This window comes from Canis aureus, chromosome 15 (assembly GCF_053574225.1).
Source record: "Canis aureus isolate CA01 chromosome 15, VMU_Caureus_v.1.0, whole genome shotgun sequence".
In the NCBI taxonomy this organism is placed as follows: Eukaryota; Metazoa; Chordata; class Mammalia; order Carnivora; family Canidae; genus Canis; species Canis aureus.
The window spans coordinates 51302513-51316927 of record NC_135625.1 but is presented as its reverse complement, the minus strand read 5'-3'; the positions used below and the strand labels follow the sequence as shown (position 1 = coordinate 51316927).

The 14415-nt window shown below is 43.8% G+C and overlaps 1 protein-coding gene across 2 annotated transcripts in view; it reads right to left on the bottom strand.

The window, feature by feature from the left end:
• Window positions 1–633: 633 nt before the first annotated feature.
• RHEB (Ras homolog, mTORC1 binding) overlaps window positions 634–14415 on the bottom strand; it is a 44026-nt gene continuing 30244 nt past the window's right edge. Inside the window, exons 4-8 of one of the 2 annotated variants that reach the window (XM_077849622.1) lie at window positions 8515–8597; window positions 7755–7811; window positions 7594–7641; window positions 6762–6843; window positions 634–1171 (exon numbers count right to left, since the gene is read on the bottom strand). In XM_077849622.1, the coding sequence (XP_077705748.1) occupies window positions 1160–1171; window positions 6762–6843; window positions 7594–7641; window positions 7755–7811; window positions 8515–8597 (282 nt within the window). In that variant the 3' untranslated portion in view covers window positions 634–1159. The remainder of the gene's footprint in view (window positions 1172–6761; window positions 6844–7593; window positions 7642–7754; window positions 7812–8514; window positions 8598–14415) is intronic. The other variant, XM_077849621.1, reaches the window with a different exon arrangement.

The following is a 14415-nucleotide window of genomic DNA, read 5'->3' as shown; positions in this document are numbered from 1 at the left end:
GTTGGAACTGGCTCTGCATCGTAGCTGGGAGGACACCTTTCAACCTCAAGTGGGGCTTAAGAGAGGACATGGAGGCCACTGTGCAAATAAACCCCCCTTCCTCCTTCTGGCTGGTCCTGGGGGGGCAGGAGGGTGCGGTCAGAGTCTGAGGGAAGATCTTGGAGCCCCCCACCCCCCAGCTTACTAGCAACATTCCTCACCCCCGAAGTGAGTCGGTGTTGTGGGATCTGAATCAGATCCTGTCTGCGGTAGACGTGAAGCGAGACACAGGAGAAAATAGGAAGTGACTCTTAACCTCTCCTTGTCCCCATGTAGCCTATGGGTCAGCAGGAGGGTAAGGCGACAGCTCTGCTCAGTGCCGTCAAGCACGGCACGAAGCCCTCCGCCCAGAGTGGAGGGGAGAACAGTCACCACTGGGACTATAACGCTCCTCCCAGGTCCTCCCAGGCCCCCCAGCTGGGGCCCATCGAGAAGCACCCTGGTCCGGTGTTCTTCCCAACCTTCCACGGCCCTGCCGTCCAGGGGCCCCCCAGGTGCCCGAATCCGCCTCCAGAATGAGCCCTCCCCCAGGCAAAGGGATTCCCTCAGGAGGACAAGGTTCTCTTCTTTGAAAGGCACGCTAAGCACAAGGGGTTAAGGTTTGCAGCTATTTTATTTACAAGTATACATTTAACACAATGAAATAAACACTGATATATCGAAGCCTAGTTAATAGTAGTGTAACAATTATGTATGTATCATTTTGATGATTACATGATTTTAAACAACTACACTGAAAAATTAATGCCGATAAAATTCTTGGTCATAATATTATTAAGAAATACAATATATAAATTGAAAATATGATTGCTTAAAATTTGAAAATGGAAGTGAACTCATTTGGACAGAGTCAGAGTTTAACATAATCTGAAGGGGGGTGGGGCAGGAAAAAGCTCTGACCCAAATGAAATCTTTCAGGTTAACAGAAGGAAAAAGAAGCTGAGTTTATCTTAAAGGATAACGGGCAGTCTGCTTCTTCAGGCTGGACCGACTCCCGTGTCCTCAGGTTCTGCAGGAGGATTACATCACCGAGCAGGAAGACTTTCCTTGTGAAGCGGCCCCATCGATTTTTTCTGCCTCCAAAATTATCCTTCTAAAAACATCAACAGCCGTCTGAAAATCAAAGAGAAAACTAGACACATGGGTTGTACAGCGGAACCCCGGGGGATACTTTTCCTGCTGGCAGGGCTGGGGAAGGCCCGCTGCCCACCGTCCCCCTACAGGTGGAGGTGCAGGGGTGAGGCTCCAGAATGGCAGGAGCCCTGGACTCCCTCCTGGCCCCACCTCACACCCCAACCCGACTCGAGAACTAATAACCTCACATCACACATTTCCGACCTGTTTTCACCACCGGGCACGGTGGCAGCCCCGCCACGGTGCCCCTGGAGTTTCAGAGCCCAGTCCGAGCACCCCTCACTCCCATGGTGACACAACTTTCCCTGAAGCCCCTTCCCGAGGCAGGGGCCGTGGGGGGCGGTCTGCTTCCCCCCTGCACACCCTGGAACCATGGGATCTGTAGCAGGTCAGGGCTCTTTCTGCTCCTCACTAGCCCCTCCACACCTCTGCCTCCCACTCCCTTAAAACTCTCCTGCAGTCGTGCAATGAGAGAAGCCACCTTTAAGCCACACATGAGGCCCAAGTCGTGTCCCCTATTCCTCCTGGATCAGTGTCACAGTCTCCAGCATCACACTTAGCCCCGACCTCCTCTTCAATGACCGGTCTTTCTCAACCACAGGCCCTCAGCCTGTGGGCAAGCCCATGAGCCCCTCACGGAGTCAGGTAGTATTTGGGGCAGGGAATCCTCTCTTAGGCTGAACACCCTGATTGAGAGTCAAAAAAATGTCCCTGCTCCCAAAAGCTTTGAGGGGCAGCACCTGGATCTTGTCAGTTCCCACAGCCACTTCTCCATCACCCAATGTCAAGGATCCACCATATCCATCTTCCTCCTCTCCCTTCTCATTCCCCCCACCCACCACTTTGATACCCCAAACTCCACAATTCTCAGCTCCACAGCGAACAGCTTCCTTGGTCTGAGGACACTTCTCCTCACTGTCCTCCCTGACAGGCCTGACCCCACGGCCCACGACCGCTGTCACTATACTTTAGCTCCCTTCTCTATTGGCCATCTGCCTGCTTGGCACCTGCAGCCACAGAGCCAGTGTGGCTCAGCTCACTTGACCTCTGAGCCCTTGGCTCCAGAGGGGACCCTCGGCACCACCCACCTGCACTTCCCTGGTCTAGTCACTCCCCAGATGGAGGTTTCATGCCTTGCCTTTCTCCCAGAATTTCTAAAGCCTCTGCCCCATTCTCACATTCAGCTGGTAACTGTTTTCCAGTTCGCTGGGGAAACACACAGCATTCATAAAAGGACTCTACATACACCATCCTCCACGCTAACCCCCTTCAGTCTGGGCTCACTGGCTCTGGCTCCTTCTCTAATGCCATGGACAAGGCACCCCTAATTTAACTACATCCAGCCCCAGGTCCCACCCCTCTTGTCTAATCAAAGCCACTGGCTTCAGCAAGTTTTCCCCCTTTCCCATGATTATACAAGTAAGTTGTTTAGTTCACTGTACAAAAATGCACAGAAAAATGTTTGGAAAAACACATACCAAACTCTTGCCAAGAAAATACAGTGTGCCTGGAATCTGGCTTTCTAGATAAATCTCAGAATTCTCCTTAATTAATCCATGTGATATGACTCTGTCCGAGTATATTCTCTTTCATCACACTGTGAAAATACAGCTGCAGGCCTCCACAAGAAAGAAGCCACCAGAACTGCAAATACATCCCATAGTTCAATAATTGAGTGTAGGATTCTCACGGACTTGATCATTTTTTACTACTGAGCACTCTGTTAACAAAATCCCTTGAACTCTGCTTAGGTAAGTAATACAAATGATAAGTTATACTTGAAAAATCATCAATAAAAATTTGAGTTCACACAGACTGGTGAACGCATGACTCAGATCACATGACTACTGGTGTGAGGTGTGTATGTGTGTCTTTACTACAAAAATTCTCTCCCTACTCTACGAACGGTAGCAAGCATTCTGGCACCTCTAAGGTAAGGGATTTGAATTACTTAGTTTCTCCCCTTTGGGTTGGGGGAGACTCACCAGGCTTAGGGTTTCCTGATTCCCTTCAGTACATTCCAAGGCCATGTGGGCAGGAGTAGAAGACATGCGGCAGAGTAAGGACGATCTAGACACACCTCTGAGATAACTGAGCAGGCTGTCAGTGTCCCAAGGACTGCGTGTCGCTGCTCTATTTATCTGATTTGGGTACAAGGATCTTCTCGTTGTAAAGGATTCACTTCCTGTCTAAAGAAGTACCTACTGATCTGAGAGCCAAACAGATGAGTAGATCACCTCATCTATGAGATTCTCTGGCTTGAGATGTGGGAGGTGGCCATACAGGACCCTTGCCTTCTTTGACATGTTTGGCTAATATCAGATCAATATGCTAAATATATCAAAACCAAAAAGAATCACAGTAGCTGGAATCCTTTAACTCTGAGCCCTCAGCATGATTCATGTTTTATTTGGGTTTTCAGAAAAAACCATGCCACCTTCTAGAGGAAGCACCAAGATGAAAGACTAAACCTACCCAGAACCACATCACAAACCAGAAGCTACAGTGGAGTACGGCATAAGCCAGGCAGTGGAGGCCTGTATCTTGAAACGACACGGTAGTGTAATCATACACCTTTGGCAAACCATCATAGGTCGTTGCCAAAAAGTTACATTAACCTGAGAAGGTGGCCTTCCTAGGCAATGCCTCCTAATCCCACCGGAGGAGGGCCTACAAGCTGTCAGTGCATTTGGGGCTGCTGACAGGAAGATGCGGAGCTGCCAAACACAGAACAGTGGCGCGCGCTCTGTGAAAGGGTCACACGAACAGTGACACAACTCTGCTGTCGCTGACTATTTAAGGACTGCATCCGATAAAATTACTGCATCAGGACCCCCAGACTTTCACCAGAGAGATAGTGAAGTCAGCAAAATAATCAAGATGGCTGGGGCCATTTAACTATACTCCTCTACCTCGAAAAATATTTTTAGGGATCCCTGGGTGGCTCAGCAGTTTAGAGCCTGCCTTTGGCCCAGGGTGTGATCCTGGAGTCCTGGGATCGAGTCCCACATCAGGCTCCCTGCACGGAGCCTGCTTCTCCCTCTGCCTGTAAAGACAGCCTCTCTTTCTCTGTTTCTCTCATGAATAAATAAATAAAATCTTAAAAGAAAAAAAGAAAAAAAAAAAAAAAAAGGAAGAAAAATATTTTTAAAAATGAAGTGTAACTGCCATGTAACATTGTATTAGCTTCAGTGTACAATGTAACGATTGGTATTTGTGTATACTGAGAAATGAGCACCAAGGTAAGTCCAGTTCATATCCACTGCCACAAGGTTACAATTCTTTTTTTCTCCTGGTGAGAACTTCCATGATCTACTCTCTCAACAACTTTCAAATACAAACAAAACCTACACGGTATTGTGTATTACATCCCAGGACTTGCTGATCTTCTAAGTGGAAGTTGTATCTTCTGACCACCTTCAGATCTTTATTATGCAAAATTCCAAGCACATACAAAAATGGAAGGAACTGTACAATAATCATGTAGTGCCACTATCTACAGTCAACAAATGTGAACCTCTCTGCTGTATCTGCTTGCCTTCTCCCGGTCCATTCACCCATCTACCCCCATTTGAAAGTAAGTCACAGATATTATGAAACTTGACCCCTAAATACTTTGGTCTGCATTTCCTAAGAATACAGATATTTTCCTCATGATTCCAATATTATCACTTCCTCAAAGGAAATTAACATTTTACTAATATATGCAGAACATAATAAAATCTCTCCAATAGACCAAAAATGTCTTTTATACTAGGGTTTTCAGAACCAGATTCCAATCAAAGTTAACACACAGACTGTAATCCAGTCTGTACCCTTCCCCAGAATGCTTTATTATGCTTCAGTCATGCACGAGGCCTTCCCTTCCCACCCACTGGAAAACATGGTGTAGAGAACAGCGCACCAAATAGAGGTTAGATATAAACTTCAGTCCTAGTTCTTATGCCACATAAACCGAGTGATCTTATATAAAACTCCTTTACTTCTCTCTTTGGATCTCAAACGCACTTTCAAAATGAGACAGTGCAACTGAATGATCTTAAGGACAGATTAGACACCCAATAAATGTTTGATTTAATTCCATTAGGAAATGAAGATATTTCTTACTCTCTCAACTCTTGGTATCTGAATTCTTACTACCTGAACTCAGAAGCTGAGCAGAGTCACACGAATCTCTTGTGACCTGGCACACGGGAACCAATCACACAGATTTAATATTCCTCATTATTATTATGTTTAAAAGATTTTATTTTATTTTATTTACTCATGAGAGATACAGAGTGAGAGAGAGAGAGAGAGGCAGAGGGAGAAGCAGGCTCCATGCAGGGAGCCCAAAGTGGGACTCAATCCCGGGTCTCCAGGATCAGGCCCTGGGCTGTAGGTGGTGCTAAACCGCTGTGCCACCGGGGCTGCCCAATATTCCTCATTATTATCTGAACCCAGGGACAAAGGGATGTGACTGCCAAGGGGTACCTGGGTTGACTGAGAACCTGGCAGACAGGCATGCCCATAGCATCTGCCATGCAGGACATTATGGAGAATAGAGGTAAATGACATATCTTGGATTTTGGGATGAATTGAGGGGGATGAGAGGATGAGAGAAAAGGACCTTGAGAGCCAGGGGAAAAGTGGCTGAGGTGAGGAGAGTGGGCCTCAATCCTTACCCAGAAGGTACCAGTCACCCTGACTGAACAGTTTCCTCACACACTTGAACACCAGCTACTCTGATTTGAGGATCAAACAAGAGAATATGTGGAAAATACTTTAAAGACTGTAAAGCACTGCACGGATATAAGTGGTGAGTCAGAGAGAGGATAGCTGAGGCTGGAGGTGGCCTGAGGGGAGGGCACACTCGGCCAGTGCCCCCAGTGGGGAAGGCGGCGGGATGAGCACCAGTGTCGCCCGACCTCCATGTTGCTAAGGGCTTTGAGCCTGTTCTCTAGACAACAGGCAACCCACCGACAGTCCTAGCAGAGGGTAATGCCATCTGATGCGCAGCTTTAACGAGTTTAGTGGCAGTGCAGAAACAGGAGAGAGAAGACAGAGGCAGGAGGGGAGGCTGGCCATGTGAGGCCTCCACAGATAAAGCCAACAGCCTTCCCGGGCGGTGCTCTTGCAGGAACATCTGCAGGGCTGACGTGGGCACAGATGCCTGCAACATGGTTCTTAATAGTTTCAATGGTACAAACAATATATATATGGCATCCGTTTCATCCTACAGAGAAAAGGGGCTTTGGTGCCGGCACAGAACTATTGCCAAAGTGATGGAAGATCATTCTCCTTTCTTTTCTATGCCTGGACTTATTTCTGTGCCAGCCTTTAATACAAACAAAAATAATAATATACGTTCACAAAGCAGCATTTCCTTTACTCCCAACCTGTTTATCCTACAAATATTCCAGATCCCATTGTAAGCAGGATCTTGATGGCAACTCAAAGGCCAACTCTGAGATGGTGGAAGGAAGGACATAGGTGAGGTGGGACAGAAGGACACAGATGAGGTGGAGCAGGTGGGGCACGGCTGCCTAAGGGTACACAGGCCCAGAGCTGACGGAGGCAGCACAAGAGGAGTTCTACACAATACGTACCTGATTTTCTTTAGCAGAAGATTCCAAAAAAGCGGCGTTCCAAGACTCTGCTAACGCTTTCCCTTCTTCATAACTGATCACCCTAGAGGAAAAAGAAAATTCTAATTAAAGGACTGTACTCTCTTTTTAGGAAAACATCTGTAAATATTAGTGAACCAGGCTCCACTTTTATCATTTTTTTTCCTTGCAAAGCAGAGAAATGCTCTCTGCTCAATATTATCATCCAGCGTGGACCACAGAGGGGCACTTTAACAAGGGCTGGGTTGGGGAACGGGACAGATGTGTCCTTATGGCGTTACCCATGCTGCGGCAGGCCCTCAGCTCGGAGAACACAACTGTGCTTCCAGCACACTGTGACACAGACTGTTTCATAGTGTGGGGTGGGGGTTGTCAGCACCTGAGGACCAGACAGTTGTGAAGGGGCCCTCGGCCCAATGTTGCTGTGCATCCTCCTCTCCAGCCAGGACTCCACAGCAGCAAGGGCTTTGCTCCCGCTCAAGTATCTAATCCTCACCACGGGACTCAGAAACTGTTTGTTGAATATATGAGTGCCTCTGTGATCTCTTTAGGCCACTTTACACAAAATGTCAGAAGATAATTTCCTACCACATTTGCTCCCTCTTTTCTAGAGGAAACACTTGTCAGGGTGGGTGAGGTTTTATATTGCAGTTTTGCTTCTGCTTGGGTACAACAATCACCACCACATTTCTGAACATAGACATGTTACATCTAAGAATAGTCTCACCATGAGAATAATTACAAAAGATACTGCAGTGCCTAGACCATTTCAGACTTGATTTTATAAATCAGTAATTATTCAGAAGTTACATACCTTTCCATATGTAGGTCTTTCTTATTCCCAACCAACATAATAGGTATTCTAGTAATGTAAGACAAAAAAGCCAAAGGTAACTAGTCAGTGCCAGATCTCATTGTTCAGAAGACACAAGTATAATGAGCATATCTAACAAAAGAGAAACTATTACTACTTACTGCACTTTCCCCACCATGTCCAACAATTTGCCATGAATAACTTTAATCACTTCAAAACTGTAAAAGAGAAGCATGAAATCAGACATCCATCTTAGTGTTGGTGTTTTTAAATGTTTGTTACATAATGTTTCTCGTGGGAAAACTACATAATGTCACTGGCTTACCATTTTAATATAAAATAAACTGAAAAAAAAAAACTGAACACAAAGAATTCCTTAATTTTTTCCTACAAATCATTTTTCACATGTGTATGTATCTGACACTGAGTAAACCTTACCAAGACTATTCAAAATGAAATAGGTGCAATATTAAATGGGAAAGTCTAACACTTGGCTGACAAACCATATAAACACAAATTTTAATCTCTGAATAGACATTTATAGAATGTTCTTTACCTAGAGGGCCCTAGCAGTCAGCCCGTGTTCCATATTAATATGATGAAAAACACACAAAAAGCAAATCAATTTATGTAATTCCCATTTCCATTAGCAGAAAAGCTCAGATCATGTCAAATCACTATTTATCTAGGCAGCTGGAGGTAAGAAATAGAGTTTTTACTCAATCAGTGTAAGAGAGCATCTACTGGGATATCTTTTTTCCCTTAACAACCTGTTTGCTCCATAAGACAACATAATGAAAAACATTTAGCTTGGTAAGTCAGATTGTTACTATAACCAATTCCATCACGGTCCTTTAAAAAGAATGAGTGTCTTTCATGCGGAGCAAATAAACTCAAGCAAGCAGGAGGAGGGAGTCCTACCTTTTGATTGATGTAACAGAATACACAAGAATATAACCATTAATATCTATGGAGTATGTCTGAGGAAAGATGGAGTATTCATCCTGTGGGAGAAAAAATAATTCTATGTGAGTAAAATTCTTCATGTAGCATAACAAGCAATCTGTACCCCAAAGTTCTTCACACATGACCTGGTCAAAGAGATCAAAGTAAACAAAAAGTGGATTACATTTTCTTCCAGAAACACAGCCTATACACTTAAGACTTAAGTGTATAGGCTGGTTTGGAGCTGATAATTGTTTTCAGCCAACATGTGAAAATGACTGGCTATTCTAAGACCTTTGGGGAGAAGGCTGATAATTTCTGCAATTCCTGGTGAAAGAGGATGGAAGGAATGACAGGACAACAGGTCCTGTGATCTTATAGGAGGAGAAGAGCTATAGCAGTTCTTTTAAGGTTCTAAGTCTAGAACCTTAGATCCCATGGAAAATTCACCAGTGCTTCTGTTTTTTTCCATAAATCTGTATTCTCCTATCTGAAATTGTTATATCCTTACCAAACCCATTCTCTGCAAGTGAGTCACAATGGCCCAAGGGCCAGTCTATTGGTCACTAGTGGGTTACCCCCAGCACTTGAGAGCGCAAGAAGAGAGGACAGAATCAAAAAGGTAAAGTCAGTGTACCCAGACTTCTGGGGATCAAATCAGTTATTTATTGAGCAACGTTAGGTATTAAAAACAAAGGTACACATTACATAACACATCAGTACCCAGTTTCATAAAGCAGCTTTAGGAAACTCAAAACTCGGCTTCAGATACAGAATTATTGAAGTATACAAAAGGAATACTATCAGTGCGGTTCCTTATAACATGCCACAGCCTGGTATGAAACATTTTATTCTCCCTTGAAATATAATTGTTGGACTCCTGGGTGGCTCAGTGGTTTAGGGTCTGCCTTCGGCTCAGGGCGTGATCCTGGGGGCGGGGGGGGGGATCTCCTTGGGGAGCTTGTTTCTCCCTCTGCCTATGTCTCTGCTTCTCTCTGTGTCTCATAAATAAATAAAATCTTAAAAAAATAAAAATAAAAAAGAAATATAATTGTCAACATACCATGTAGCCCAAGCACTATTCTAAACAATCAGGTCACATCATCATTATATTAAGTAACTGTCTCTATTAACTTTGCAATTCCACAGTATGGTTACAACTAATGCTTATGAGTGCCCTGAATTACTGCCCCAAATTATTACTATCTACCATAGCAAAGTGTCTTTAAAAAATAAAAATCAAAGAGAAATTAAGTATTACTATCAGCTCTTTGATATCAATAATAATCATTCATCAGAAGGTAGCATTTCTACATCTTAGAGCTCACTACTACACATGCAAAATAAAACCTTTGTTTTCATTATCAGTTTCCTTATTAGTTTCATTAAGTTGAGTTCTTTTGAGAACACATTTTTGTTAATGGAATGAGAGGTCTTTCTACCCAGATTAAGAACAAAATTCCAAATGATTTTAGTCACACCAGCTGAGCTACAGTAGATCTCGAGTTCAAATCACCTTTTCCATGAAGAGAAAACATGGAAGTAAAGAAATGAGTCATCATATTTCAGAGGCATGATGCAAACCACTGCTAGTTAGAAAGTATCATGCGGGGAAAGCTTCCCCAGCTCTAAGAGCAACCAAAAAGGAAAAAATTCCTAGGAATAAACTCAAGAAAAGTGTACGATCCATCTGAGGAAAATCTTAAAATACTCCCAAGAGATCAAATGGAGTGAATAGAACAGTGAGTCATGGTCCTCAGCAAGACCGTGCAGCTCATCAAAGTCTCCCCTGATCCATCCTAAATTAACATATAAATGTAAAGAATCCTGATAAAAAGTATATTTTCTGAGAAAGAGCAATTGTAGACGCAGCTGGGTGAAACCATAAAGCTACTTATTTAAATTAAAAGAAGTATCTACTAGTTCATGAGCGAAGTGGACTGAAAAACCTACCAAGACCCACAGAGCCGGGAATTAGGTAAATGCTAGTATTGGCGTTTCAGCTCAGTAAGGGTAAAAGTAACCCTCCAACAAAGCTGGCCAGGGAGCAAAAGCAGAAGCATATAGGGGGTGAATGAATGGCTAAGCTGGATCTCTAGTTCCCACTTGAGCAAAAATGTATTCCAGAAGAATTAAAAATTTAAAGATTAAAAACGGAAACCATATGCAGAGCAGATGGGAGTATTTTTTAAGAATAGTATCAGGTGAAAAGAGATTAATCAATTCAATGATGTGAAAATGAGAATGTTCTTCATGCTAAAAACCTTTCAAACAAAACCACAGACTGAATACAAGCCCAAACCTTGCAGCTCACATCACATAAAATGCAGATTTTCTTCACATCAATAAGGGGGTTTCTCAAACCAAGAAGCTAAGACCATCCATCCGAGAAAGAAAGGGCAAAGCACATAGACAGGATAATTCTCAGGAAAGGAAATACAAATGTCCTCCAACAGGAAAATACACTCAAACTCCTTCATGCGGAGAAAAATACTTATCACAATTCTTCCGGGATACTCTTTTCACCTAGTAGATTGGCAAGTAAGAAGAGATTTAATAAAATGTGATGCTGATGAGCTTGCAGAGCATCGGGCACTTGCTCCCTCCCAATGAGAATGTAAACCATGGGCCTAAGATGCAGCAATCCTGCCGCCAGAATGTGTTCTTGCGCACGCGCACACTCACGGTCTATATTGACACGAGACCCTGGTCACAATGCTACTGCAAACCACCTGCATGCTATATCCCAACAACAATATATTATGCAGCCGTGGGGAGGAGACAGCAGCCATATGCATGGCTATGGAATCACCTCCAAGATGGAGATCTGGAGATAGGTTTCTTCTTGTTGTAAAAAAGAAAAAAAAAAAAAAAAAAAAACCCTACACCTATATGTTCATGTTGAGAACATCTGGGAAGCACATGCTAGAAACCAGTGATGGGGCTGCTCTCAGAGGGGTGAAGTAATGCAGCCAGAGTGGCATAGACCAAAGTTTTTATCTTTTTGTGCTGTTTTATGTCTGTCCCATGTACATATATTACTGTTTTGAAACAACAGAACTTGAGTAATACTTTTTTTTTTTTTTTAAGGATTTGACGTTATAAAGATGACTGCAACTGAATCACCTTGTCACTGAGTCCACTTAAATTACGCCCAAACAAAATCTCCCATGCAAACTAAAAATCATCAATTTGTATTTCACCATGTTCATCATCATCCCTTGATGGGCAATGAAACCAACTATGATATAAACTATAAGTAAATAGTACCTGCCATTACACTGTTGCTAGTTTTACTCCTAAAATGTGGACACCAGTGAACAAATGTGCTCCGGATGGCAGTGCCAAATCTGTCCTTCCTTCATCATCTCCCCCTACTGCTGATGGGACCCAGCCCACTGGGTCTTTCTTTCTTCATTTTTTTTTTAAAGACTTTATTTATTCATGAAAGACACACAGAGAGAGGCAGAGACACAGGCAGAGGGAGAAGCAGACTTCATGCAGGGAGCCCGACATGGGACTCGATCCCGGGTCTCCAGGATCATGCCCTGGGCCGAAGACGGTGCTAAACCACTGAGCCACCAGGGCTGCCCGGAACCCAATTTTCAAAACAGCTCTTGGAGCAGCTGTAAATGTGCCATCTCACCCAGGTGCTACCAAGCGAGGTGTATGGGAGACTACAGAACCACGGCAAAAGGAAATGTGCATGTCCTCAAATCACGAATATGCACATAACCATGGTTTCCCAACTGAATGCAGCCTCAAAAAACTACTAGCTGCAATGGGAACAAATTATTCAAGGGAGCTGAATTCAGATATATTCTGTGCAAAAAAAATCTCTAAATATTCTTTTTTTTTTTTTTTTTTTAAGATTTTATTTATTTATTCATGATAGTCACAGAGAGAGAGAGGCAGAGACACAGGCAGAGGGAGAAGCGGGCTCCATGCAGGGAGCCCGATGTGGGATTTGATCCCAGGTCTCCAGGATCGCGCCCTGGGCCAAAGGCAGGCGCCAAACCGCTGCGCCACCCAGGGATCCCTCTAAATATTCTTATTTGGCAGTAACAGAATCCAAAGGAGCAAGATGAGCAGAGCTAGTGATGGACCTTGCTCTTGCCTGCCCTCACATCATACACTCACTCCTCAAGTTCTCTGATCTTTCTGGAGTCATTCTTTGTACATTTGGGCTTTGGAGCAAAACAGAACCCTAAAGCAATGTATCTTCTATTTTTTTTTAAGACTTTATTTATTTATTCATGACAGACAGAGAGAGAGGCAGAGACATAGGCAGAGGGAGAAGCAGACTCCCCTCCCCATCCAGCCTAATGTGGACCTCAATCCCAGGACCCTGTGATCATGCCCTGGGCCAAAGGCAGACGCTCAACCACTGAACCATCCAGGTGCCCCTGTATCTTCTATTTTGATAAGGAGTACACATAAAGAAATTTCCTCTCAGACAAATGTTTCAAGAACAGTTCTACTCCAAGTATAAGAGACACTGGCACTACTCTCATTCAGGGTCTTGTCAAAAGCAACTGAGCCGCCATGCTAGGCACTGCTCTGGTCTTAGGAGTATTAAAGATCTGCAAATAAGGACCAAATCTTCTTTTTTTTTCAAATCCTCTTGAAGCTCACACATCTCCTCAAAATCATGGAATAACCCTGTGAAGGCAGGCACTACTTCACCACCAGTTCACAGATGAAGAATCTGAGGCACAGAAAGGTTCAGAACTTTCTCAAGGTCACCAGGTTTAAAACAACAACAACAAAAAAACCCCACACCAGGATTCAAGCCCTGGCAGCTTGACTGCAGAGCCCACGTTCCAAATGACTATGAAATACTGGTTCTCCTTCTGGCCTACTACAAAATGTATTTCTACAGTCATATTATATGAAAGTGGTTTGCCAGTTTATATCCTCATCCCCACTTTTCAGAAGCTTAATGAAAATTCAAAAGGAAGATATAAAAAGCAAACCAAAATCTTGGTAATGTCAGAGACCCACTATGGACCATGTAGCCATATTTCTTCACCCAGGACATTATCACTTAACACCTTCTGTCCCAGCGTAATTATTACTAGAGCTCCCTTCACTCTTAAAAGTATCTTATTTTAGGCAATAAATTACAGTCACCTTAACCAAAAAAGATACAAACTCTGAGAATCCAATACAGTGTCTTACCCCAGACACTCTTCTATAGTAACTTCTAAGCTGTGTTCTCTACATCCTTACTCCCCTATGGAGACTTCTATTGCTCCCCTTGTTCCTTTAAGCTCCAAAAGGAACAGCTCCTTCTGTCACCAGATGACAGGCATCCTGCAGAGTAAAAGCCTAGGATGGCTCTACTCTAAGACAGCCACCATGAGGTCTGATGATGAAAGCCTATTATACCCACCACCAGGGGGGCATGTGTAGGGTGAATGAGGGAGTTATGTGGTGTATCTGTGATATACACATCTTTTTTTTTCTTTGAAGCTTCCAGAATTAAAACTCCAAGGTTTCTTCAGTGTTCAGATCACTCAATACAGCTATTTTCTTGCTTCACTAAGGGGCTACACTTTGCTTCTACATTCACTTCAAGACATAAAGCAGAGGGAGGGGCAGCCCGGGTGGCTCAGCGGTTTAGTGCCGCCTTCAGCCCAGGGCGTGATCCTGGGAACCTGGGATGGAGTCCCACGTCAGGCTCCCTGCATGGAGCCTGCTTCTCCCTCTGCCTATCTCTCTTTCTCTCTCTGTGTCTCTCATGAATAGATAAATACAATCTTAAAAAAAAACAAACAAAAAAAACCAGAGGGAGTTCATCCCAAACCCATAAGACAGGCCACACTATTCTAGTTCTATTTCAATCCCCTTAGGTTCCAGAAGAAAAGCCTCCAT